The following is a 27,991-nucleotide window of genomic DNA, read 5'->3' on the forward strand; positions in this document are numbered from 1 at the left end:
GTTGTGATTCACTTAAATTGCAGTAATTTCAATATTTGTGAGAGGTTTTAAAGGTTTGTGAGGTCATCCCAATTTTCTATTGATATTACAAGCTAATAAATATTCTGTCTTCCCATAGGGGTGGTGGTTTAGGCTTGGTCCTGGCCAGCGCTGGCTTTGGCATGCTTACTGAACCCATCATGGAACTCCACAATCAGAAGGGCTATTTCCTTCATCACATAATTTTTGCCTGCTGCACTCTCATCTGTATCATCTGCATTCTCCTGTTGCCTGAAACACGCAATCAGCCACTCCCCGAGACCCTGGCTGATGTCGAGAACTACACCCGTCCACCCCTGCTTCCCCCGAGGAAACCTGGATTGCTGCACACGTCTGACAGCACCAGGGACTACACAAGAGTGCGTGACACACCACTTCATGAAGCGCCCATCATCATCATGGACTCTACTGCCTCTTCAGCTATTGATTTGACTGGAGGTATGCAGTTCATCGAGATGCACTCCTTTGTGGCTGGCCCTAAAGATCCCAACGGTCACTCGGTTTCATCTTCATCTGCGGGCAACATGATGACACTGGGTAAAGACGCCGTCACACAGGGCAGTAAAGAGCACCTGCTGTCTTCCACTCCTTTACACAAAGCCCCATGTGTCACAGACCCACTTTTAGCTGCTGCAGAAGAACCTCCTGCAATCGTCCTGGAGTCTGTGGAACCACTGTTAGATTCATCCCTACCTGAAATGAATGACAGTGGTGAATCCCCAACAAGAGAAGCAGAAATTACACCTGCTGCTTCATTGGATTCTTCCACTCCCCCCGTCCCTCAAACTGTACCCTCCTCTTTGCTGATCTGCACCACGCCCATCATCGAGCCCCCACCGAGCTCCACTTTAAAATCTCCGAACCCGCTGGATAATGACATCGAAAATATAAGCACAACATCTGACCCGCCTTTGCTCAAGGATACTCACGCCACTTCAGCGGGTTCTCCTTCTCCCCCTTCCATAAGAGACAGTCCTCCTTCTTCTATGGATGGAGGAGATGAGGATTTATCTCCTCCTTCCGTAAGAGATCAACCCACCCTCCTTCTCATAGACTCCCGGCCACCTCAGTTAGATTCTACCTCTCCCTGCGTTGAAGAAAAATACGTTTTACCTCCAAACACACCTCCTCCATGCATTGACTCAGAGGACTCTTCCACTCGCGCTGTCATAAATACAGTCAACAATGCAGCACAGTCTCCTTCCATTCTCCCCGTCACAGACATTGCACGTAGCTCCACTCTAGAATCAACCACTCTGACTGTCACAGACACTGAACCACGATCAGCCGCTCGCCTCGTCTTAGATTCAGTACCATCTTCCATCACAGATTCAGCCTCCACAGACGCAACTCCCTCCTCTCTAATGGACTGGACGGTGTCCTCCCCCATAGACTCGGGTGTTCTCTCGATCAGGGACAGGGACAGTGCCAGCACAGAAAACAGCACTGTCAACGGCATGGCATCATCGTGATCCACTTCTTCAGCCAGGAATTGAAGCTTTAATTGTCTCACCAGGAGGCAGCCACCCACATGAACATTGCATCAATGGGAACAGGAACTGGCCTGCTTAGACTGCAGGCACTTAATGAAGACTGTTCCCCACCTGGAGTTGAGTTAACATGTTTGCAAAGTTTCATTTTTTTTTGGTTTTGTTTTGTTTTGGGTGTTTTTGTATTTAGTTTTTTCAGTGCTGCTGCACCCTTCTGTGCATTTAGCCACCTAATGAGACCATGCAAGCGGGAGAATGCCACAGGCTGGTATGTGACAATGTGACAGTAACTTCTGCGCTTCGTTGAATGTCACTGGAAATCACCAGCGTTTTAACTACTCTGACGTAAATGTAAGAGACTTAAAGCAATTCCCATAATTACTGAGACGTGTCATCAGCACTGGGGAAGAAATGCAATGGTACTAATAGCAAACAAACAAACAAAAATCACTGGTACTTGTGCTCAAAGGTAATGTCAAGATATTTGTACAAAAAGGTTGCTTTATATGTATGGACAAGTAAATCTGAATGTTACAAAGTGCTTTTTGTTGCTATAGAGGTAAGCAATCAGAATTGGAATAGTTTTTTTTTTTTTCTTAAAAAGAAAATGCCAAAAAACTACCCTGACCAAAATAAAGTGTAGAAATAGTGCCAAAACTTTAGTGATATAGTATTTGCCTGTTTGGGAGAATACTGTTAAGTGCTCTCTCCTGCTATAGGCTATATGTGGATACCTATTCCAAAACTAGGAAGTAAAGAAGAAGAATGAACAATTTATCACCATTTGATGAATTAAAATTGACAGAAAGCATATCTGTGATGCATATGAGCAGTGATACTGGTGAAAAAGAATGACCCACATTTTGTCGGTCAGAAGAAACTTTTATTTTTCCAATCATTCAAGCCAATGAAATTTATGGTATGCAAATGTTTTTTGATTTTTTTTTGTAAATGTATTAATGTAAGTATATTGATAATTACTTGTTACGCTTGATTGTTTTGTTTTTTTTAAATTCAAAGTATTGTTTTGAATAATCTCTCATGGCGTGCCCTTATTGTACAGAGCTATACTTCATTCTTACAGTATTTGTGGCACCTCGGTGTGGTGGCACTTTATCTTTCGAAGTGGGGACTAAGCATGAAAATTTATTGTGAATGTGTCGGCAACAAACAAAAAAGCTTAAAAAAAAGAAGAAGAAGAAAAAAAAAATCATTTCCTAAAAAAAAATTATTTTTGAACCTAAACCCGAAAATGTTTGACGCGATTGCCAAATGTCGCAGCACCACTAACCTTGTGTTTTCCGAATCGTGGTCCGACATTAAGAGCTTACTAACGTCGGGGTGTTCATACTTTCACATGCACAACTAAGTTTACCTTAAAAGAAGGAAAAAAAAATGCAATACTTCTTACATTTGTCAAAACGACATTTTAAAAATACAGGTCACAACCGTTCAGTCAGATTAACCGACTGATATTCTTAAATTGATAGACTTTTGCTTGAGGAGGCACTTTTCCTTCCAAAGCCCATGTCCGTCTGCGGACAACATTATACTTGACTTAAATGTGTGTGAAACTTGACAGTTGTTGTAGTACTTTGTGCTTTGGAGGTTGTAATATTTGTCTAAGGAAGGATGTGTGATTACAGATAATCCACTGTTTACAACAATCCTCGTAATAATGATCATTATTATTAATAATAATAATAATTACACTGTACTGTAAAACTTTAGAGCCAACTGAGTGATGTGTTGTCATTTCAAATGTGCTAAAATGATCACAGTGTATCATAATTACTTATATCCAGGGAGTATTTGGAGTTCTATTAAGGTGTCATTCAGGAGTCAAACGCAACAGCCGACTTGACGGAAGATTTTCCGTAAACCTTACAGCTACTTCAGTCACTAGAATTAAGTTTTGCTTTTATCAAACTCAACTTTGCACTGACTAAATCCTGCATATCCTTTGATATTTATTTGAATGATTGCGAAAGCCTACCTGTGGTTGTTTTACTCAAATGCAGCTTAAATCGCACCACGATGGCTCCACTTTTTGATTGATCTAGGGTGGCTGTGAACGACGACCATCTAGTCATTAATATTGTTTAAATATTTCTTGAGATCATTTAAACCTGTGTATGCTGTGCTGCTACACGTGAAAGCACAATGACCTGCAATCGTGTGATGTCAGATTTTGTTGGGGTTGACAACACACTTTTCAACATTGTAGACTGCACGCAATAGATCAGCATGCAGTCTACAATGTTGAAAAGGGTGTTGACACTAGATTTAATAAGGAAATCTTGGCATCTGCAGTTGAGAGTGGGTGGGCTGCAGTGGTCAGTAGCTTCATTTTACTCGGAATCCTCCTCGGTGAATGTTGATCTCTCTATTTCAGTGTGTATTGCAAAAATTGAAGTGTGTATCAACTAAATCCCACGCGACATCTGTAACGTTAATGACACAGCACGATGCAACCAGTGTCTTCTGAGATATGTTGCTTCCTCACTTTTCTCCCATGCAGATGGGAGTAACTACACTTTTTGTTAATAATCCTTTTATTTGACTCTGTTTGAAGCAAAATGAAAGTTTAGTGAAAGTAATCCAAAGCAATGTTAGCACCAGCGATAGAATAGGATTTTTTAATTGTTGGAAAAGCAAGCAAAAAAGAGGAGGAAGAAGAAGATTATGTCTTTTGTAAATACGGTAAATGTGTGGAAACATCGAGCTTAAATGAGATGAAGGATCCTGGATCTTAGCAAGGACTTGTTTTGAACCCGGCAGATGAAAGTCTCACATAGGACGGCCCCAGTATACACATTTCAGGTGTTGCTTCTCTTAACCATGCGACTTAAGATCTCTTTAAAGGGGAGATTTAAATGAATGTAAAATAAATAAATAAAATGATAACAAAAAAAACAAAAACATGGATTGTACCATTTATAAATTCCAGTTGTTTGGTTTCATATTGTTTTCAGTTTAACAGTCATCATGCACTTGTATATAAGCCATACCTGTTGTTAAAATAAACCACTATTTATTGATCAACTGTTGATATTGATGTGTTTTTATGACATTTATGACTTCTCTGTGTCTTTTAAAAAAATCATTTTAAAGTTAAAGTCTATTCAAGTATTCTAATAATGGCGTTCAAAGAAGATGAAGAAGGGGGGAATGGGCGAACTTGAATGCAGTCTATTATGACTCGAAGCCCTTAGGCTTCAAGTCGTTATAGACAAGCTGAGACATTTCGCAATCAATGGCATCAGAAAGTAGGATTTATAACTCCTCACGTTTCCTGAATGTTAAGATATTTTCCTTTTTAGCCTGCATCAAAGTAATGGAGGTATAGTCACATGGAAAGTTCCCTAGGGTTGACTTTTACCTCTTATCTCTTGAGGACCAGTCCTACATAGAGTCGGTTATTTAATACATTTAGGTAACATACAGTGGCACAACTAGCTGGAGAATCTGTGCCTTCTAAGGAAAGGTTCGCTACTAGCCTTAGCTAAGTCTTAAAACCCACAAAAGCCTTAAAAACTGGGCTCGTTTCTACAGGTAGCTGCTTTAATAGACGACTGGGATGAATCAGCAGCTGCAGTCTGGAGCATTAAACTGGTAAAGTCTGACATCTTCTAATAGCGAAATTAATTATGTGGATCTTTTAAAACATCCCCATTCGAGTGAGAAAGCAGCCCTTTTTTTTATGCTTGCCTGTATGGGACAGGGTGATGTCAGGGCCATGATGCGGCATGATCCGCTGGTCCACTGCATCAAACCGGGGCGCTCCCATTGGCTAACAGGGATGCTGAGGATGCTGCGTTGTGTATAACGTCATCTGACCAGCAGCACGTTTATCTATCTCGCCGGCTCAACACTCACCCGAGAAATGAGGCAAGTCCTGATTTTGAGAAACACCGCGGCAAGACGCTGAAGAGTGGACGCCAGTTAAAGTCGAGAAAGGACGCTGCCTGCACGCATCCGCAGTTCACCATGAGGGAAATCGTTCACATCCAGGCTGGTCAGTGCGGAAATCAGATTGGGGCCAAGGTATAAATGTCTTCATTTAATCTCTGAAGAAGGGATCTAAAGGAGTAATTTTCATTTAAATGTGGAACGTCACCGCGTTTGTGTGCCTTAATAGTTTACAAAGCGCTGTTAGTTCGGCACATTTAAATCGAAGTGATTACAAATCTGTCTTTAAGAGTTTAATATCGATCAATCACGGATTAACATACCTATATGGAGCGGTTCAGTCTGGTTGATCTTTCAGGTGATGTGGCCTGCGCTGCTGCGCGTCATTGTGCCACCAGATGCGCAAAAACTAAAACAAGGCCTGACGCACACACGTCAAACTTGCTTCATGTTTTCGTTTTTGCTGTGTTACTCTAAAAAAATAAGTAAATTAATGATTTTTTTAAAATGCTAATGAATAGTAATGGCTTTGTCTTAGTTCTGGGAGGTGATAAGTGATGAACATGGCATCGATCCAACCGGTAGTTACCAAGGTGACAGTGAGCTGCAGTTGGAGAGGATAAATGTCTACTACAATGAGGCATCAGGTGAGAAGGAAAATGTTGCTTTAATATAAACCACATGCTTGAATTTTCCACTATACACAAAGCAGCTTTTTTAACCACTGATCATTATTCTTGCATGGCCTTATGCTACACAGACCTCATTTGACTGTCACAGTTTGCTCATGTCACTAATTTAGCTGCAGTGGAAACTGGGTTCTGCTATGAGTGAAGGGACACAAATGAGGACAGTGCACCTGCTAAAAATCTCTTTTTCTGTGTCCTTGTCTCACCCCTCCCCCTCTGTCTCTCTATAGGGAGCACAGGTATCTGCAGTCTCAGTATAGCTGAACTCATGCTCAGTATCTGATTTTACTGGTGCCTGTGTTGCAGGTCCTTCTAAATACAACCTGCTTTGTTGCTCACAGCTGTCGTACATCAAGCAGCCAATCAGTGCCTGGTAAATAAAGGCGCAGGGATAATAAAGAATTAGTATTTGTGTTTCATCATTAGGCCTCATGTTTTCGGTCAACATCTCAATCCACATGCACCCAGGGTTGATCCAACCTTTTACTCATCTGCATTGGCAATAAAGGACAACAATCTACCCATATCCTATTTCCCAGCAGCATGCATTATTGATTCTTTGTTTCCATGTTGCATGCCGGCTTCAGTGTCACGGGGGGGTAACTACCTAATGCAGACTGAACAAAACAAATTGTCCTTAAAATAAAAAGTGCAGATTCATAAGCAACATTAAAACTTCAGCACTGAGCAAGAAAGTGAAACGAGGCAAAGTCAAGGAAGACTGCTTCTGTGTCTGAATACATCCTGCAAGACTCAGCACTTTGAAAACCCCACTGGTTTAGATTAAGCTGTGCAGCACGCTGCACCAGTTTTGCAAGAAGGGTGACAGGCAGAAAGGGTGGGGCAAGACAAAAAGCAAGAAAAGAACAGAAGACGCTTTGAATTCCCAGCTTAATTGAGAGGCTTGTATCTTTAAGGAAATGCTGCTTGCGAATCTTTTGAAATATGCTGAGGTTTTTCTTCATGGTTTACTGCCGGTGTTGCTGAGGTTACTGAGACTGTTGATATTTCCATCCATTACCCCTCCACATCCCTCCCTGTCCTCGTATTCAAAGGCAGCAAATTTGTGCCCCGAGCCATTCTGGTGGACCTGGAACCAGGAACCATGGATTCAGTTCGCTCTGGTCCATTTGGGCAGCTATTCAGGCCTGACAACTTTGTTTTCGGTGAGTTGACAATAAATCTGGATCAGACCATTCATCCTGAACCGACTCCACATGTGTGAGTCATCCGTGCATGTGTGCAGCATGTGTCTGACCTACTGTCACAGACAATGAAGCTGCACTTCGTTTCCACTGCACTGCACAGTACTATATATTCTGAGCACACAGCTCCTGCAGTCCCTCGGTGATGCATTGCCCATGTGTCGACTGAGACAGCTCTTGTGGTGACTTAGCAAAAATACAGTCTATGTGGAGATTCTGCAGCAGAACACAAAGCAAATAATAATATGAGGGCCAAAAACATTTATCCCAAGATGACAATCTATTTTGTCACTGGATAACAAGTGCTAACAAGTTGAAAATGGCAGATAAATCACTTACTGATGCTTTCCAGAGAAATAAGTTATTTTGAATTACAAATTGGTTGCCAAGTTTTAATCAGCTTTCTAAGAAGTTTTGTAAAACTACACCAAGGCTCACTTTTGTTTTGAGTGAACTGGTAGTGCACACATGGAAATATTATTAAGATGGCAATGCTGATGTTGTTACTTAGAAGATCTAAAATTTCACAACAGCTGCTGTTTTCTTAGCTTGTCGATACATATCAGACAAGTGGGAACCTTTATTATCTTGCCAGTTTCATTTGGCAACGTTTGACAAAATTATGGCAGGTGTTGACCACTGGTCTTAATTTCATGGCGAACCATCCAGTCGATGATTTTCAAGACCAATATAGATACCGATATTCTATGATCTTTGTAGTGCTGTGAATATCTACTGCGTACAGGGAAGTTGAAGAGTGCCCTCTGGTGGACAAACTATGCAGCCACAACACTCATAACATGGTTGAAGGGTGTTTCTCCTGTCTCTTTTATTAATGCTGATACCGATAGACTGGCAAATAGAAAATATCAGCTGATAGTATCAACGTATCGATAAATTGTTGGGCTATAATTATGAATAACTGTAACATATTTTGTATCCAACAACTGACAAGACATATCAAAACTATCAACTTCATCTTGATGCCAGATAAAAAGTTATATAATCACTAATTTATTATGATCCATTGCGTATCACTATTGTCTGTGCAAGACTTCGTGTCAGTCAATTCATTCTTTGGTCACAAATGTAAAACCTTTATGTGTAAAACCTAGATGTATTAACTAAAACAATATTTTTCAACATCAATTGTCTTTAAAAATTATTTCATGCAGGTCAAAGTGGAGCAGGAAATAACTGGGCTAAAGGTCACTACACCGAAGGAGCTGAGCTGGTGGACTCTGTGCTAGATGTGGTGAGAAAGGAGTCCGAAAACTGTGACTGCCTTCAGGGCTTTCAGCTCACCCACTCCCTGGGTGGAGGCACAGGTTCAGGAATGGGCACACTGCTCATCAGCAAAATCCGTGAGGAGTATCCTGATCGCATTATGAACACCTTCAGTGTCATGCCTTCCCCGAAAGTGTCTGACACTGTGGTGGAGCCCTACAATGCCACTCTCTCTGTACACCAGCTAGTGGAAAATACAGATGAGACCTTTAGCATTGATAACGAAGCTTTGTATGATATCTGCTTCCGCACTTTAAAGCTAACCACACCCACCTATGGAGATCTTAACCACCTGGTATCAGCCACCATGAGTGGTGTGACAACGTGTCTCCGCTTCCCTGGACAGCTCAACGCTGACCTCCGTAAGCTAGCTGTCAACATGGTGCCCTTCCCCCGCTTGCATTTCTTCATGCCGGGCTTTGCACCTCTGACAAGCAGGGGCAGTCAGCAGTATCGTGCCCTCTCCGTGCCAGAGCTCACACAGCAAATGTTCGATGCCAAGAACATGATGGCAGCGTGTGACCCCCGTCACGGACGCTACCTCACCGTGGCAGCCATCTTCCGTGGCCGTATGTCAATGAAAGAAGTGGATGAGCAGATGCTGAGTGTGCAAAACAAAAACAGCAGCTACTTTGTGGAATGGATTCCAAATAATGTCAAGACTGCAGTTTGCGACATTCCGCCCCGTGGCCTCAAGATGTCCGCCACCTTCATTGGCAACAGCACCGCCATCCAGGAGCTGTTCAGGAGGATCTCAGAGCAGTTCACCGCCATGTTCCGCCGCAAGGCTTTCCTCCACTGGTACACAGGGGAGGGAATGGATGAGATGGAGTTCACTGAGGCCGAGAGCAACATGAATGACCTTGTGTCTGAGTATCAGCAGTACCAGGATGCCACCGCTGATGAAATGGGTGAATACGAAGAAGATGAAATGGAGGATGATGAAGAAGTCCGCCATGATGTTCACCACTGATTCTAAAACACAACGAGCCAGTTCCTAATAATAACAGCTGTTGGAGTGCAATGAGACCACAAGATGTACACTAGGGATGCTGATTTCAATAAATGTTGTGGTGTGCAGATTATGGTCAACTATACTTGTTTAGCCTATATTGCGCTGAATATAAATATAGCCTTTACTGACAACGACAGTGAATGGTGTTAGAATCTAAAGTTATCCAAGTCATGCTATGTCAGTGTCAACAAGCAAGTACAGTTTTGTAACAATAACTCAAATGTGCATTCTTTTCCTCATGTCTCTAATAAAAGATCCAGTCTGTACGTCTTGTCAGGTTTCTTTTTTCAAAGGTACATAATGTGCAAAAGCTACGTCGAAATATGTACAACCCACATAGCTCATGACATCTTGATCTATTGCCTTGTTTTGCAAGCAGGTATCAGATTGCCACCCATCCAATCAACGACAAAGAAGCCCAGCCCAAGTAGGAAGGTTCCCAGCAACAGCGAATAAACAGCCTGTACAGTGCACAAAGGAAAGGTTAAAAAATAATTTCAAAGCACACAGTGATCGCTGATAATCTCACACTATAATGCGTAATATCAAAGGAACATGTCAGGGTTGTGACTTTCACACACACACCTTTCAAAGTGCGTGAAAAGTTTTTTAAACTTTTAAAATATTTTATGCTTCTTGACACACCCTAGTCTGAACTGTGAATCCAAAATTTTCCATTGGAGAGAGAGAGAAAAAAAGGAGACAGACAGAATGTCAATAAATAAAAATTTTATTTTGGGTAAATCATCCAGGGAATAACACAGAATACTACTCTGAACCAGTTATCCCAAAGGAAAGAAAACAAGGAAGTTGTTTTTATGACTGAGAAACAGATCTGGCTCGTTACAAGCTTTTAGTCAGATTACCTTACATGGGGCCAAATTACAAATTACAGGTCATAAATTGAGCCACCTTTTTCTTGTATGTCACAAAAGAAGAAAAGTTGATTAGCAAAGTTGCTCAGAGCTGTGTCTACTTTAATGCTTTGTATGTTGACAGCTCAGACTGAGGTTTGAAAAGAAAAACTTTGCAAGTGATCCACTTCTGTCCACAGAGGAGCAAAGAAACAAAGCAGTACATTGTCGCCAGAAACAAAACATTAAATGGGTTTAAAAAAGACGGTTGGAACTGTTGAATAAACTATGTATCACAACTACATTTTATTTTGGGAAGTAAACAAGACAACCCCCGATAATTTTAAAAAACATGTTTAATGATTATAACGTTAATGCCAATTTTGGATTTCAGTTGCAACAAGAGCTGCCTTCTTCCACATCAAAAAGGCCATACGTCAAGAACCCTCTGAGAGCTCGAAACAATGCTTCCCCACATTCAATATGGATAAACTGAGCCTCGGCTTCTCAAATACACATACTTGACAGGCTGTGATCTCTCCCCTGTGCAGCTGAGCAGCCTCTGTGATGCTAATGTATTCTCTAGCACTTGAAGTTATTGAACAGTACTGTTTTCTTAATTTGATTACTATTCCTGACATTTAATGACACATTTGAAGTTGTAACTACTGTTTGTTTGTTTCCATACCACACACTAGCTCAGTCGGTCAAGCATTAACACCCAGACACCCTATGCGGACAGACTGCTATCTGAAATTTGAGCTAAAGGCAGAACACCCTCTTACTTTGTGCACTTCACAGATAGCGAGCATATAATGCTTACTTTGTTTCTCCAAGGGAAAAAAAGACACAAAAAAAGGAAAGCGCTGTTCCTGCATTATCAGTAACTGAAACCTGAGTTTCTACTTTACTTTCTCCTCTGTTTATGTGAAGCATGAATGAACCTTTGTCAGTCAACCACAGAGAAACCTGTTGTATCCCTTCTATGCAGAAACACTCCTGTCGGGTTGGAAAATCCTGAAGCTAATGCTTACAGTTTAACGTCTCTACCTGTGGCATGTTTTAGTTGACATGCAAATATGCAGTTAATTTGTTGGTGATCACCAAGCCATATGCTTAAAACACATTATTGGGAAAAAAAAGTTTTTAACTTTGAAGAATTGCTTTACATACACTGTCTCTTTCAATTAACAAACTATGTAGAAATATTATATCAGCTTATGGTCAGATTTAAATAAGGACTTCCATTTATGTTTACTATTGTATAAACATTTTCAAATGTAACCAAAGAATCTGAAACTAAATTGTTTATATATGAAATATATAATAAAATATATTACAAATATGTTTATATAAATAACTTAACAATAACAATGAAATACCAATTAATGCTCATTTTCATTCTATCTGGCAAATAGTATAATTTTGCATATCACATGACATCCAAAAGCTTATAATGTTGTAAAAAGAACAGTTAGGGTGATATGCAAGTAATTTCTGAAACATAGTTCTTAACTTTTTTTTAACTCAAAGATGTACGATAAATCGTGTCATGTGTGAAATCAGAAAGTAAAAAGTGTCAAGCAGATTCTTTTCTGTTTGAGTTTATTGTGATACAAGTTGAAAAACCCCTTAAAATAAAAACATCTTCATTATCCCCGTGGATTAGCACTGCACTGCTATATTCTTACAGCATTTTAGAAAGCAGGTTTAAAAATACAGGTCAGTAGCAAGAACAGCAGCATTAAACTGGCAAGCTCATCCCATCCCATTACACACACACACACAGCCACACACACACAAAATCAATCTGGTAATGATCCCACAAAACACATTTCTTCAGCTTTGGCACTTAGATCTCATGGAATTAATACTTATATATATATATATATATATAAAAAATGCATACTTTCAGGAAAAATATAAAAATAGTGCAACAATTCAAATAGAGGATGTGTTATTTGAGCACACTCAGTATTTATCTAGTTTCTGTACAGCTTCTGAACACATTATGAAGTAGGCGAACAATCTAACAGTTAGCACGACAACTTTAGTCATGGCTAAACAAATATACCAATGTACAAATTAAGCACCTTAAAAATCACAACACACTAAAATAATACATCAGTCTGTGCAATAAATCTAATATTGACAGCCTTTAAAGATAAATGAAAAATCTACAGCCTCTCCCTCTGCGAAAAACCGTGTTCGTTTGAAGACTAATTATATATACATTATATGTTAAAAAATTATCGCTAAGCAGAGAACACTCTTGTGTGGGAATTTTCATTGCAAAAAGGCTTTACTATGATTTATAGCGCTCACGTTGTGTTTTTTTTGGTGTGGATGTATCTGTTTAGACCTATCTGTTGCGCTTTAATTGAATATCAAGTTCATGCATGTGATTTCTGGCTATTGACTAATTCAGTACCGTAACCACTTAAAAACAGTGCAGCAGCTCCTATAGCAGCTTGGCAGGCTGAATAGACAGGAGATGCAATGATCTGACAGCTATTGCTGCCCAAGGTAAGGGTGTAGACTTGTTTTTACTTTGTGTCCTTTAAAAAGAGAAAGTAAAGTTTACGTAAAACTGGTTTAGGACTAGTTGTTTTACTGCCCCGAAGCCATATTAGTTTTGTACCTGAAAAAATGTAGCACATATAGGTCTGTTAAGTGCACTCAGTGTTTTGTTTTTTTTCCCTCGGTTGGGTTCTAATAACACAAGTCATGTAAGACTGTGTAGAAATGTTACCCTTTTTTCCCTCTCTATAGTCAACACTGTATTGTATTCCCCTGCTGTTGACAGAACTGAATTTTGACATATCATTCAAAACAAATACAAGCTTGGTATAGAAAAAGAGGAGATGTTATTTTAACTAGTTTCAGTTTGAAATTCCAGCCTCTGATGGCTAAGTGCACCTTACAGTCTGTATTACATACTAACTTCTCAGGTCGGTGGATGAGAACCTACAGTATAAGACTTTAGGTCAAGCAGACCAAACTCCAGTTTATAACGCAATTAATAATCTGCATTAATAGAAATACAGCATGTTGATGTACTGTAGTACATTCCAGTCCAGTCAGTATATCATTACATGTCAAAACAGGAGTAATATTTGTAGCGAGGCTACAGAAAATGGTTGCTCTAAGCTCTTGAACTAGACTCCAAATTTCTCTCTGTCACCAAGACCTTTTTCTGCTGCACAACCACTCTCTTGGTCCCATGTGACTTGGGTGTGACTGTCAGCTTAGCTTCCTCATTTGACCCTAGAGAACTGTGCGACCCCACTGAAAAACCCTGAGCTTTCACTGGCACACTTCGGACTTCAAAGCCCTGCTCTGCAGACCTTTGTCCAGTCTGCACAACGCCCTGCGCTAAATGCACACCTTGCTCCCCTCCTGAGGATCCATTCTCCACCACTAATAGTTGTCTAGACCTGGAGATGGTTCCTCGTGAAAGTCCTTGTGCTGCCTGCCCTGTTGCTTCACCCATTCCTCCCTGTCTATCGACAAGTACCACACCCTGGGAACTTTGGAGGCCACCAACTTGCACCAGCCCATGACCTAGCCCAGCTTGGCCTACTGAACCCACTGCCTGCTGCGTGCCTCCTGCCACAAGCATTACTTGGGGCTTGGACTCGACTACGTACATGGGCGTAGCAGCATAGTACATAGCAGGTTGCTGTATGAGCAGTGTCTGACTGGGAATCACTATGTTGTCCTGGACGTGTACATTGGGAAGAGTTGCTGAACTCTGTGCTCTCCCAGTGATACGTTCCTCCTGGATAACGGTAGAAGAGCCGGATGATACATTGGAGGTATTTAGGGTGTTAATATTGACGCGATCCCTGTCCCTGATGGTTTCTGTGTGACTACGGACATGTGTGTGTGTGGATGTGGAAGGCCTGAAAGGAGAGACGGGTCTGACTGGAGTGGAAGAAACTGCCACATCTACAGATTCAGTGACCATGGTTGACCCCTGGCAAATCTCAGCCAGGGTTTTGAATTTAGGCCCGAGGTCATTAAGGAATGCAAGATCATCATCATTTTCAAGAAGGCTGCAGCAGCCTACAGAACCTGCCAGCGACTCTTGTCCCTCATAGTTGTAGATCAGCATACTGTCCTTCACCTGAGGTTGCTGTGCAGCATGATCGGATTTCTGCAAAGAAGTGGGGATGAAAAAGAATATATTACAGCTTCAGACATAATGTCTTTATCTGACCTGAAAGACTGCAATTTCAACTTAACTTAGGGATCACTTACTCTTGAATAGTAGTCCCATAGAAATTCCTCAGATAGAGCTATGCCATCCCATCCCCCACCTCTGTATTGAGAGAAATTCATATCTTGTCTGGCCATCGTTCCTGTATTCAGGAAGTCCATATTCTGTCCACTGGAGTATTTGTACTGGTTGTACAGGTTCATGTTGTCAGCTGTCATATTGGATGTGTATATAGCACTGCCTTTATAGGGCCCTCTTCCACCTGCTCCTCCTCCTAACTCAGCCAGCCCTCCAAAGTATCCATGTCCCTCAAACATGTTGACATCCTTAGTCACTGCACCACCATCAACCTCCACTGGGACATGCATAAGAGGAACCTCCTGCAAGAGAAGTGTGGGATCCAGTCAGATAAATTTGATTATCAAACGTTCAGAGTTGAAGGTGCCTGCACACATCAAAACTACAGTAATACCTTGTCTTCTCCCTGTCCCTCAGTGTGATATGAGATCAGCTGTTGCTTTGTGTCGTATGGAATAGACTTGAAATCGCCGATAGCCGCTGTACTCCCACACAGGCAGAAGAGCAACAGGAGAGGCACCACTGAAAAACAGGCACATTTTCCACTAGATCAAAATAGGCTCGACTGATTAGGTCAAATTAAGTCCAATAATCAATGAATTACTTTAACTGAATAAACAGATTTAACAGGAAAGGAATGTATTTATGAAAAAACCGGCATCTGTGCGTGACACAACTACTCACATTAGTCAGTCTCTCTAGGCCTGCTACAACATGTACGATTAGGCAACCTTTTAAGTGAAAGTATGGAGAACACCCCCCCCCCCATAAAATAGGAAGAGTAAAATCCTCAAACAAGGGCTCTACTCACAAAGCAGCAGCAGCAGTCCCAGCAACATCAGCAGAATACCCGCAGCTCCAAAAGTTGCAGTCGACGTAGAGCGCGACACACAGGATTTGGTGTTTTTATTGCAGGTACATACAGTCAAATCTATTATCTGAGCATCAGCACATGACTTTCCCTGCTGGTCTGTGATCTTCAGTGTCACTTTGTGGACGCCAGGCCACACATAGTTTTCTTCTCGCAGAATGACTGTAGTTTCTGAAGAAATAAATTAGTAAATTAAGAAAAAAATACTGCACAAAGTGTTTACTTTTTGTCTTGCAATGTGTAAGGAAGTGCACATGGATAACACTCAAAATAAATGCTTAAAAAAATAGCAAGAAACAATTTTTTTTCTAAAACACAATATACAATTTGTCCATAAATGCCTTTACTCTCAAAGGAAGCTCAGACGGTTGATCTAACAAGCGTTTGCTGGATTTTGCCGTACAGTGATTGTTTACATGGCATTACCATTAAAATGCTCCACTCTCCACTTCCCTGTGGTGCTCTCTTCAACCACAGTAAATTCAAATGGTGATGAATTGGGGAAGTGGTCTTCATCTACAGCAGTGACATAGATCACGCTATCCTGAAGGCACATGGTCTGAGTTTTAGAGGTCAGTCTTGGGCAGTGATCATTGAAGTCCTCCACCTGAATAGCTATGGTCCCCGTAGCAGTTTTTGAGGGCAGATCTGAAAGCCAGTGGAATGTAAGATCAATATTAATCTGTTGGGCACGATATTACTCCTGATTAGACTGATGTTTGCTGCCGTGTTAACAGAACTCACCATTGCTGATGCATATAATTTCTGCGTAATATGTTCCATTGATCAAGTGCACGGACTCTCGGTCAGGGAGTTTACTCAGCCTGATGTCTGCTGTCTTTTCATCGATAATCAACCAGTTGTCAATGTCACGGTGTTTGGCATACCTTGAAGAACACACGTAAATTAATGTAAGAACAAAAATAAACTTTTCATATTCAGTGTAAGAATCGGTTGATATATGCGCAGGCGACACTTTCAGTTTAACTGTACCTCACGTTGGTGGCAATCTTTTGTGTGTCAGTGTCAATAGCAGCGTAATTAGTTATGATTTTGCTGAGGGAGGTGGATGTGTACTCCTCTGAGACAGTCACCACTTTTACACTTGGTTGGAAACGAGGTCCCTCCTTCTGATTGACCACATTAATTGTGACTGGGTAGGTTTTGATACCTGTTGCCCCTGTCACAGACTGACTGCTGCCAAAATTATACGCTGCTTTGTTGGAAACCATGACACGCAAGTTCATCACCTTCAGTTCCTCATAGTCGAGAGCCTGTATATAAAAGGGTAATCCATGAATTTTGACTCTTCTGGTCGAAACACATTTTTCCTTTTACCTCTAATTTACACAGCACTCTTTACCTTCCGAACCATGATAATTCCCTCATTGGTTTTTTCATCCGTAGTGATATCGAAATAACCTCCCTCATTGCCTGAAACAATTTGGAAAGCAGCCAGCCAGTTGTCTGTGTGAATTAGGTCCATATCAATGGCTTTTATCCTCATAACTTCCACACCGACAGTGTTCTCTTCAATACGCCCTTCATACTGCAAATAAAGTGCACATGAACAACAACTGTTTTTGAAAAAAGCTTACTGTTGACCACTATGAAAACAAAAAACAAGAAAAACTTTACACAAGAATAGATGGGCTGGATGTGGTAAAGGTGGAAGACCTACTATTTCTTTTTCCAGCGTTGGAATGTTGTCATTTATGTCGAGAAGTCGGATCTCAACTTCTCCAGTTGACGTTCGTCCTCCTGGGCGTCCATTTAAATCACAGACTTTAATCATTAACTTATATGTATCTTGTTTCTAAAAACAAAAGTTAGAAATGATTATTTCACAGATGAATATGTTGGAATATGTACATGCAGTGTGGTGAATAAAATTTGACTAATTTCTTACAAATTACGTTTATAATATGAGGTCGTACTATAACGATGAACTTGGGGGCTGTGACAAAATCTACATACTGTTACTGATTTGACTACAGTCTTGTGAGTTGCAAGCTTTTCCATTAAATAATTGTAGAGGCACAAGATGATTTTCACAATACCTAAAAGGTCATAAATGAGCTCACCTCCCGATCCAGTGAGGTACTTTGAACCATGAGCTCTCCAGTGCGAGAGTTCATCCAGAACAACCCAGCTGTGTTAGCCTGCTCAACAATGCTGTATGAGAGCTGGGCATTCTCTGTTCTCTCATCATCGGCATCAGTAGCGATTATTTTCATGATAACAACACCTAGGAAATCGAAGGTAAATGAAAAATAGCAACTCCGGTAAATGAATTCAGTTAAGGACAGGATTGTTTTTGTGATCCATCAAATAAAAAAAGACACAAACAAATCTTAACATACCTGATCGACTAGATTCATTGACATATCCAAATTGCTGTAATTGAATGACTGGCGCGTTGTCATTCTCATCATCAACGGTGATATTAAGGTCAATGTAGTTTTCAGCCTGGGTCCCATTGGTGTATCTTGCCACACCTCTTAACTATAAAGCACAACTGTATTAAAAACTGATTCACTTTGTAACTCATGGCTCTTTATAAAGAGGATTTGACTCTTACACGATAGAAGGCAATCTCCTCTCGATCCAGAATGGAATAGACTCTCAAACAGCCGGTGCTATGGTCAATACGAAATCTACCAATAGGGTCCTGGTCAGCGCCAGGCCCTGTTATATAGTAGAGCATCTTCGCATACTCCTCCTTATCAGAGCGAATCTGAAATTCAGATACACAAACAGAATGAATCCATCTGGAAGGCCAAAACCTTCAGTTAACAACGTAAGAAAACATTTACTGAACATATTATACCATATATTTAAAAAGTTGTATTTTTAAAATCATAATTATAGTAGAATATATTTATGATAAATATAAGCATGACAAATATTGCAGGTTCTCATTCAGACTGCTTTGAGACCATCTGTGCATACATCAGTTAAACTCTGCCGTTACTTAACATTAGTAGGTGAGTTATGAAGATTAATACACTTTAGAACAATAAACAGGGTTGTGTAAAAAAAGCAGCACACAAAGCAGTATCTGTCATTTGTCTCTGTGTCTGAACTGACTCATTATGAACATGGCAGTCTGCCAGTGTCTGCCTCTGAAGCAACTCTCACATATGCAAGTAAGTGAAAAGCAAAGGTGGCTGAAGGACATGCAGCTTTTGAAAATGATTTGTTTCACACAGTAAAATACATTAAAACACATTAAACTGTTGCTTTGCCAGCATAAAAAAATATATTTGTATGACTGTGGAAAATAATATACATATAAATATGTATATTTATATTTGTAAGATGAAAAACATTAATTTTACAATGGAATTCTTCAGAAAATAAATACACACTCTAGCAACGCAATCAAGGCCGGTGTAATCATAGTTCTCAATTAGCTTTCGGGGCGGTGCGATCCAGTGTCTCTTCTGCCTGTGCAGCAGTCGTCCATTTCCTTCTGCTCCCACAGGAACAAGCTGCAAATGAACAAAAAGCGAGGAAAAGGGACATTATTATACAAATCTATCTATCTATCTATCTATCTATCTATCTATCTATCTATCTATCTATCTATCTATCTATCTATCTATCTATCTATCTATCTATCTATCTATCTATCTATCTAATGTGAAGTCCACCCCACTTGCTGCACATTATTCCCACTGTGTTATGATGTAGCAGAATATCTAATAATGTAATCATTACGTCTGCCTTACAAGTGGACCTGATTAAGACTTTGTTCCCCGAAACTTTCCTCCCACGTCCCGTATGGCGAAATAAACCAAATGAACTGTCCTGTGACTTTCGAATAAAAGTGATGAAAACGCTTCTCTTTTTTTCTTTCTCTTTTTTAACAGGAAGATTAAGGACATATCATCTTCGGCATCTTTAGCGCTCACATACACACCACAAGCCAGAGCCACACCTGTATAGATCCGCTTTTCTCCATTCGACACTAAATGCGTAGCAATACATTGCACGTACTGAATGTGTTACTTACAGCTTGAAAGAACGCCAGGAGAATAAAAATGCTGCTTTTCAGTAGTGATCCCATCGCGTCTAGAAATAAAACAAAACGTTGTCAATCCTCGAGTAAGAGTTCGGCTTCAGTTTGACTGCATCTGCAGCCTATTGTTAACTGCGTTTACACTTTGACCGTCCGAGGGGTAGGACGAAGTTTTACAGCGCTGGGCGGTTCTTCCCCCCCCACTCAGGTTACTCATGACTGCTGATAGCAGGCGGAGAAAGGTGGAGTCCTATGTCCATTTTGTTCTGGTCTGTAATATCTCCGAGCAGCCCATTGTTTGTTATGAAAAACAATATGAAAGTCTCCAAAATGGACCGCGTGAATCCAAACTATTCACGTTTGACCATCTAAAACTGCAATTTTACATTTCCACTTCCACACTACATTCTTTTTTATTTTCTTTCCTTTTTTGTGCACCTAAAAATGTATCACAGTCCTTTTGGCTATCGTGCTTTCCCACTTATATGAAAAACTTTACCAGTGCCCGTGAAATTCCTAAAGAGTGCACCGCTAGTTTCTGGGTTCCCAGCTCGACTAGCTGTTGGCACACTCACAGTTTGGTTGCCAGGCTACACGCAAGGTTTATCCTGAATGGTCAAGGCGTGTTGCGACAGTACAATGGGAATTTAATCGGATTACTTATTTTGCATTAACGAATGAATCAGACATGTTTCTGATAATACTGGAATTACAAAACAAAAATTACAAAAATCTTTCTTTCTTTCTTTTAATTAAGACTAAAATTTATGTAATACCTTTCTTGGTGAGCATTTAAAAACACAACACAGAGGTGGATGGTTTCGATTGTGTCATGATTTATGACAAAAAACATCATAAAAAGTCTGAGGGTGCTAATACCTGCTAATAAAGGTTCTATCTTAGATAATGACCAAATAATTGTTTAATTTAGTAGTCCTTATGAACAAAGGCTAGTTCAACTTTTTAAGCAGACACATGTGACAGTCTTTGAGGAACATTTTTGATTATGACACCTCACATTCTTCAGTTTGTCCAGCACACACTCCCAAACACGTAGTTGTTAGTAATAATACACTAGTATTAGTGATTCAATCCTCTTAAGCATCTAGTTTCACCTGAATACTTCTCTCCTACACATGACGTGAATGCCTCATTTGGCACTCATCCAAAGGGTGATGAAAGTTGGGTGTGGTAGGTGTTTTAGGTGGATTGAAGAACTTTCTTACCTCGGGGACATGTGTGTCACTGTTGCAAAGTGAGCTGTTCAATTAGTGCTAGCACTCGGTACCTTTAAAACTTTGCTTCTCAAAACATTTGGTCTCAGCCCTGCAGCATTTGGGTGGAATCCTGGCAAACAAACAAGGAGATTTCTTCGTCATCATTTTGCAATTGACGTGTTCAAACTAGAAGAGCTAACTGGATGAAGACATGTTTTAATGACAGAAAAGACACTGGGTGAATTTAATCGGAAGTGAGAAAAATGGCTGAAAATATTTCAGAGAAAGTTCACATTTTCGGTTTCTCCAAACTGCACAACTCAGCAAAAGCAAAAAGTTGGTTATTTTAGAATGTAAAAACATCTGTTATGACTAATCTTACCAGGATACTGTAGGGAAAAAGTAGTCAGAAATAGGGAGACCGGCTGAATAACCAAAAGTACAATAGGTTTCTTCCACACAGGCTCGCTTAGACTCTAAATTCTGTAAACACACAGAAGCCTGAGCACAGCGATAATTAACCTTTTTTTTTATATAATAAAATCACATGGTATTTTGCTGTGTCTGTTTTGCATTTGCTGGTAAAGCGTTAAAGCGGTAAGCACTTTCATTATGTCCACGCCCATGACTCCCACCAAAAGTCTTCCTGACATTTTTCTCACCTTTCCTGTTGCAGGCCCATATATCCTGCCTTCAAAATGCTTTCATAAACAAGGTCAAGCCAGTAGAGTATTTCTGAACTGGACGTATTTTAAATGACGTAGGGCCAGTGTTTCTGCTGCTTTACTTTTATCAACAGTTTATAGAGATAATGAGTGTTTCGCTGTGGTTACACAGTCTCCCCCACACCAGGCTTCATTCAGATCAAATTCCTGTGGTGTTCAGAGTGGAGCTCAAGTTTGTTCCTCCTACACAGTAGAGCTGCAGTCAAGAGAGGAGGAGCAAGCAGGGGTCAGTCTCTGTGTAGACCTGAGATAAGCCACCACAAACAAGCAGACAGACCAGTATTTCTTCAAGCGCCTATACTTGTAGCATGCCATAGTGTTATAAGACCATTACTATTGCTTTGTACTGATGCATTCATATGCAAAATGCATGGGGTGATCTGATGTAACTGCACTGTCAACAGTGTCCTGCTTTGTATAATATGGATCCAAATGCAAGACTCAGAAGCAGAACTAAACTAAAAAAACACAGCTTTACTGCTGGAGCTTACAGAAAATATGAAACAAAGACACCAAACTGGGAAATTAAAGGGGAAACACAGAACACTGGTTTAAACAGCATGTGGGGAGGATGAGACCAAGAAAAGAAGTACACTGATAGTCTATGGATGCATATTGAAGTCCAATGATGGTTCCCAGACAGTTAAGCAACTAGAAAAAAATAGAGGGGTATATAAAGAGTATCAAATGAGACCACAAGAACAAATTCACTTTACCCTTACTTAGCAAAGGAGTTGACCATCGTTTATTTGACCTTTACATGCTAAATACAAATCTGGTATACTGGTACATTTATATATATCCTTTTTATTTTTTAATTTGGACACCAAACTGTCCACCCCCTGTCATTTCTGACATGTCCCACATTGACAGACACAAATACAGTGTTTGGCTCACATTTACTTTTTTGGAGACCTGGTCACTTTGATAAATGCAACATGTCTCACGTGTTTTTGTAGCAAGGGAAAATTACATTTTTAGTTGTGTATTGCAGTAAAAGAGTAATGTTTCAGGGAAAAAACTATATATATATATATCGTAAAAATATTTGGAACTTTTGGGAGGAGTTGTTTTTCACAGTTGGCAATGAGGAGCACAGTCCAAAGGTACTGTGCTTGTTTGAAATTTCACTTGTTGCAACAGATACTGCAGCTGATAAATGACCACCTGTTAGAAGCGGGGGCACAGACAAGTGACAAAGCTCCTTGTTTTTTATTCAAAAATGGCAAAATGTTTTATTTCCAGCACCTGCCTAATGTTGGTAAGTGTTTCTAGTTTTCTTTATTCCACTGTTAGGGATGACCATGGGTATTATAACAAAGGTTCAACGCAAAAGCTAAGTAAGTAGGGATTACCTAACATGTAATTAGTTCCATGTACGAAAACTCACTCTGACCTTGCAAGTGAAATTGCAAAGCTGTGTGAAGAAGAATTCAGAGTTTACAGTAAAATCGATGATTTCCAGTATTTTATTTCATCACTTGTCTACTTTGATTAGTACTGATACTTGTTAAGTCGTGTAACCTGTATTCTTTTAAAGAGCCACGTCTTAGGTAAAATTTAAGGCATTCCAACTATGCTAACTTTAAACCACTATACTGCTACAACTAGTTTTAAGTATGCATGACTGGGGTAGGGAGGATTGTAAAATCATATTAAAAAGTGTTAAAGCTATCCTACGGATAACAAATAACTACATTTTCCCAGTACTACTCATTTTTCAGCTTTTCAAGACAGTCGGTGATAAAAGCATTATCGCTGTGAGAGGGAAATGAACTGAATTATAATTGTGATATACTGATAAATATTGCCAATTTGTAGTTGATACACAAGGCTATTTTTAATGTCAATATGTAACAATCCCAGCACAAATATTCTGTGAGCTGTAATTGCATATACACAAAGGGCTGCAGTCATCCTCAGTCTCGCCTACAATACATTTCTCTTAATGCTTGCTGTCTGTTACTTCTGTCAGTGCTGTTTGCTATAGCAAAAATGTTAATGCCCAGAAGCATTAACAACATTTAAATGCGACAAGCCCGTTTGAAACTCACTTTCACCTTCAGATCCTGTCCTGTGTGGAGTCGTGCTCTCTCCCGAGGTCTCTCTACGTAATTGTACCTGAAACAATTCCACCTGAATACCAAGTAGCAAAAGGTGCTGCTCTGCTTACTTTTTTTTTTTTTTTTTTTTGAAAAAGTGTTGTAGGCCGACTGTTTTGTGTTTTATGGCTCTTTTTAACTTTCCCTTTCTCGGTTTTCAGTTGAAACCGTCGGCTGTGATGCCAAATCAACGCTGTTAACTGTGAAGGACCCGAGTTTTACAATAAACAGTAATGGAGCAGTGGTAGCTTTAACGTCTGTCTCAGTGGCAGAAAGAGGACGGACATTTTTTGTGTGCGCTCAGGACAATAGTAGACCGGAAAGTAAGATGAAAGTTCACCTTGTCCGCAGTACAATGCCGACAAAACATGTAAGACAACTGCATATTGTGAGCCGTTTATACAGCTCAGAAAGCACGATGCGTTTTTTTCTAACATATCCTAACTTGTTGGAATGTCACAGCAACGAGGCCAAGGATTCCTGATTCGATCTAAAAGACGCTGGGCACCTCCGAACCTCACCGTAGTGGAGAATTACGTAGGACCCTATCCAAAACTAATTGAAAGGGTAAATTAAATGTATAATTCATATCATTTATAAGCACTGTGCTATTCAAATGTTTATTTTCAGTACACATTGTTCTCTTTTCTCACTTCCCCCCTCAAATTATCTGATTATTTCAGGAGTCACGCCTGTTAATTAAATTCAGTGATTATTTCCTTTGATGTTCTTTTTTAAGTTACATTACCAGCATGTCAGATTGGGAACTGTCTACAGTTTTGATCTATTTAAAAACGCTACGAGCTGAAAGAGCTCACAGTAGGCTGCTTTATGAAAATTGAATAACAGAATTTTTGTTGTTTTTGTTTTCTTTAATATGTGTGTTTTATTTGGTTTCTCCTGTAGCTGGTGTCAGATACCTCAGCCAGATATAAATTGTTCTACACTGTCGAAGGAGAAGGATTCAATAAGTATCCAACTGGAGTGTTCAACCTGAACAGAGACACAGGGGATCTGTTCTTGCTCAAAGCAGTGGACCGTGAGGCGTTCCCAGTATATAGTGTGAGTGTGAACATGAAAATGATTTAAGGTTTTTAGTCAGTTGCATTATTGTTCAGCAGTCATTCAAAAAGAACGATTTATCATTAAATAAAATAATGACAGATTGTCAACTTGTTAGTTTTGAGTTTTGATTCTCTATTACGCATTTTTTTTATATTGTTCACTCAAACCTGGAAGTGACACAATTTATATATGTCTTATAATGTTTTTGCCTTTAACTTTGCTTACACGTTTGTCTTTTTTGTTTATAGTTTGTGGTGCGTTCTTGGGACACGGTCACAAACAAGGAGACAGATGAGAATCTGCCATTGAAAGTGGTTGTAGATGATGTAAATGACAATCCACCGGAGTTTGTAGGTCTTCTACAGTTTATGGTTCCTGAGCACTGTAGTGTAGGTGAGAAAAGCAAAATAGAGTAACAGATAAATCTGTGGTGTTTGGCCTCAGTGCAGTTGCTCTAAATGATCGTGGTTTCCAATACAGGGACTGTGGTGGGAAAGGTGAATACAACCGACAAAGACCAAATTGGCACCGACCATGTGAAGATTAGGTATACACTCCTAACTGGAACAGACATGTTTGCCATTCATGCGGAAACAGGTGTCATTTCAACAACAAACAACACCCTAGACAGAGAGGTGAGCACTGCTTCTGCATCAGTGAAACCTGTGAACTTTATTTAAATGACAATAGCATTGACATGTTCTCCTTATGATATTTTGCAACATTTCTTTTTAAGTTAAAAGACAACCATTTGGTGGTTGTACAAATCCAGGATATGAATGGTGCACCAAGTGGTCTGGTTGCCACATCAACAGCAACAATTGTTCTGAGTGACATCAATGACAACCCGCCAACCTTCATGAAAACATCTGTAAGTGTTTGAAAAAACTGTCAGTATGTAATCTGGCTGAATAAGTGAAATCATATTTGTTGAACAATAATCGTTTTAAGGACTTTTTTGTACTTAATTTTCAAGAACATTTGTTGTCTGATAACATAACATCCTCACTGTTTTAGTATGATGTCGCTGTGCAAGAGAATGAAAGTGAAAAACTTCTACTTCGGATTCCAGTTCAAGATAAAGATTTGATAAACACACCAAACTGGATATCAAAGTTTGTCATTACTCAAGGAAATGAAAATGGAAATTTCAGGATTGTTACTGACCCCCAAACAAATGAAGGGCTTCTGTACGTCTCAAAGGTGAGACTGACTTCTTATTAAATTTGTTATTATCATTATAACAATCTTATATTATTGTACGGTACAATATAAAGCGCCTTGAGGCGACTGTTGTTGTGATTTGGCGCTAGGGCTGGGCTATATCATACCCTTCACGGTAATACCGGTATAATTTTGGGCAACGATAGAAAAATGAAATATCGCGATAGAATATGGGTAAAACGCGCATGCGCAGTGCCTTTGTTTTCATACCCACACGTCGGAAAAAGCATGGCGGCGAAAGCAAATCGTTGAATGAAACGGATGAACCAGAATTGGTTTGTAAAAATGCTGCAACTTCAGTGGTGTGGAACTGGTTTAGCTTTCGTCCATCCGAGACACAACAAAGCACTATTTTTGGTCTGTCGTTATTACCGTGTTTTTTGGAAAATACGGGACACTTAAAATCAATCCTTTGATTTTTCTGAAAATCGACAGTGCCCCTTATAATCCTGTGGGACTTATGTATGAATTCTGGTTGTGTTTACTGACCTCGAAACGATTTTATGCGGTACACGGCGCTCGAAAATCTGTCAAATGTTTTAGTACGGGGCAGCACGGTGGCAAGGTGGTTAGCACTGTTGCTGCACAGCAAAAAGGTCCTGAGTTCAATTCCACCATCAGGCCGGGGTCTTTCTGTGTGGAGTTTGCATGTTCTCCCCATGTTTGCGTGGGTTCTCTCCGGGTACTCCGGCTTCCTCCCACCGTCCAAAGACATGCAAGTTGTGGGGATGGGTTGATTGGATAATCCAAATTGCCACTAGGTGTGAATGTGAGTGCGAATGGTTGTAGTAATGTTGGTAGTAGCATTTTACATGGATCATGGATCACATTTAACGGAAAGTCCGCCTTTATAAAACTAATTTATATTCATGAACTTTTAAATGTCTTTCTTTTTTTCAGCCATTAGATTATGAGAAGACCAACAATGTGCAGCTTCAGATCACAGCACAAAATCAAGCACCGCTGAATGGCAGCAGTGCCAGTTGGCAATCCATCCCTGTGAATGTCAGTGTCACCAATGAAGGCCCAGAATTCTCTGCTCCTTCGATCCGCTTCATTGTCAAAGAGAACACACCAAATGGCACAGTGATATGAACTTATATAGCTACGGATCCTGAGACGAAGAGCAGCAAATCCCTTAACCCTTTAAAGCCGGTTGGAGCGGGCACGCTCCGTTTTGCTAACTATTTTTAAATCCCGGTAGCACTGCAACCACGTAAGCTAGCGCAATAATTTTTTTTGCATATGAAACCGGAGGAGTTGTACTTACATCTTATGCCATCAGCTTGTCCTAGGTCACAGTTTCCTTCCACATATAGCTTTGCAAAAACTGCATAAAAAGCACTGGCAGCAACAAAAACATAATATTCCAGAAACACGCTTTGCCGAGCCGATCAGCTGTTCGTAACACTTCCTACGTCCATCAGCGCAAACTATCGCATGTCCGCCATGACCTGCCCGAAACCAAAAGTGACATCATTTTGCTGAAATGTAGCTTTTTACTCATCAGGGCCTTATGAGCCTATACTGGTGTTTTTAAGTTATGTTTGACTTTATGACTTTCTGTGTCGTTTCTGGGATGCTGAGGACTCATATTGCACTGCTGGAAACAGTTTATTTTGATGCATATGCTGTTTATTTTTTTTTGCAAATTTGCATTATAATATTCATTTTCGTTTTTCCTGCAGTATATAAAAATTGGTGTATTTCAAAAATAAAACTATGAAGACACTTAAAATAAATTTCCTGTGGTGGGAAACTATTTTGTGCAACTTTTTTGTATTTAAAGTTTTGAGGGATAAGCTTCTTAAATTTTTGCAATTTATGTAATTACTATGCACTTAATGCAGACATATTATTAAAATGTGGGCTATAATGGTTGTATTGATGTATATCAACTTGAAATGCTCCCCAAAATGGCTCTACAACATGTAAAAATATAATATAAGCTCTGACGGACTTGGTTCTATGG

The 27,991-nt window shown here is 40.0% G+C and overlaps 4 protein-coding genes across 4 annotated transcripts in view; 3 read left to right on the plus strand and 1 right to left on the minus strand.

Annotated features, from left to right (window-relative positions):
• LOC101474448 (solute carrier family 22 member 23) overlaps positions 1-4,574 on the plus strand; it is a 38,006-nt gene extending 33,432 nt beyond the window's left edge. Inside the window, exon 10 of the mRNA XM_004542741.4 lies at positions 119-4,574. Within this exon, the coding sequence (XP_004542798.2) occupies positions 119-1,511 (1,393 nt within the window). The 3' untranslated portion in view covers positions 1,512-4,574. The remainder of the gene's footprint in view (positions 1-118) is intronic.
• Positions 4,575-5,353: 779 nt separating this feature from the next.
• LOC101473957 (tubulin beta-2A chain) lies at positions 5,354-9,903 on the plus strand. Its single transcript, XM_004542740.5, has 4 exons — positions 5,354-5,576; positions 5,980-6,088; positions 7,186-7,296; positions 8,511-9,903. The coding sequence occupies exons 1-4, from the start codon at positions 5,520-5,522 to the stop codon at positions 9,593-9,595; spliced, it is 1,362 nt and encodes a 453-aa protein (XP_004542797.1). The 5' UTR covers positions 5,354-5,519; the 3' UTR covers positions 9,596-9,903.
• Positions 9,904-12,079: 2,176 nt separating this feature from the next.
• dsg2l (desmoglein 2 like) lies at positions 12,080-19,859 on the minus strand. Its single transcript, XM_004542738.5, has 14 exons — positions 19,681-19,859; positions 19,034-19,156; positions 18,244-18,399; positions 18,026-18,167; positions 17,747-17,910; positions 17,344-17,478; positions 17,026-17,211; positions 16,656-16,936; positions 16,407-16,549; positions 16,089-16,310; positions 15,603-15,833; positions 15,186-15,313; positions 14,755-15,093; positions 12,080-14,650 (listed from the first exon to the last, which is right to left on the minus strand). Exons 1-14 carry the CDS (start codon positions 19,732-19,734, stop codon positions 13,637-13,639), a joined length of 3,318 nt encoding a protein of 1,105 aa, XP_004542795.2. The 5' UTR covers positions 19,735-19,859; the 3' UTR covers positions 12,080-13,636.
• A 2,890-nt stretch (positions 19,860-22,749) lies between these two features.
• On the plus strand, positions 22,750-27,778 carry LOC101483295 (desmocollin 2-like protein). The gene is made up of 10 exons (XM_024806046.2): positions 22,750-22,889; positions 23,695-23,785; positions 23,892-24,100; positions 24,193-24,297; positions 24,637-24,792; positions 25,044-25,188; positions 25,276-25,430; positions 25,532-25,666; positions 25,813-25,998; positions 26,920-27,778. Exons 1-10 carry the CDS (start codon positions 22,851-22,853, stop codon positions 27,112-27,114), a joined length of 1,416 nt encoding a protein of 471 aa, XP_024661814.2. The 5' UTR covers positions 22,750-22,850; the 3' UTR covers positions 27,115-27,778.
• Positions 27,779-27,991: the final 213 nt, after the last annotated feature.

This window comes from Maylandia zebra, linkage group LG18, assembly GCF_041146795.1.
Source record: "Maylandia zebra isolate NMK-2024a linkage group LG18, Mzebra_GT3a, whole genome shotgun sequence".
NCBI lineage: Eukaryota > Metazoa > Chordata > Actinopteri > Cichliformes > Cichlidae > Maylandia > Maylandia zebra.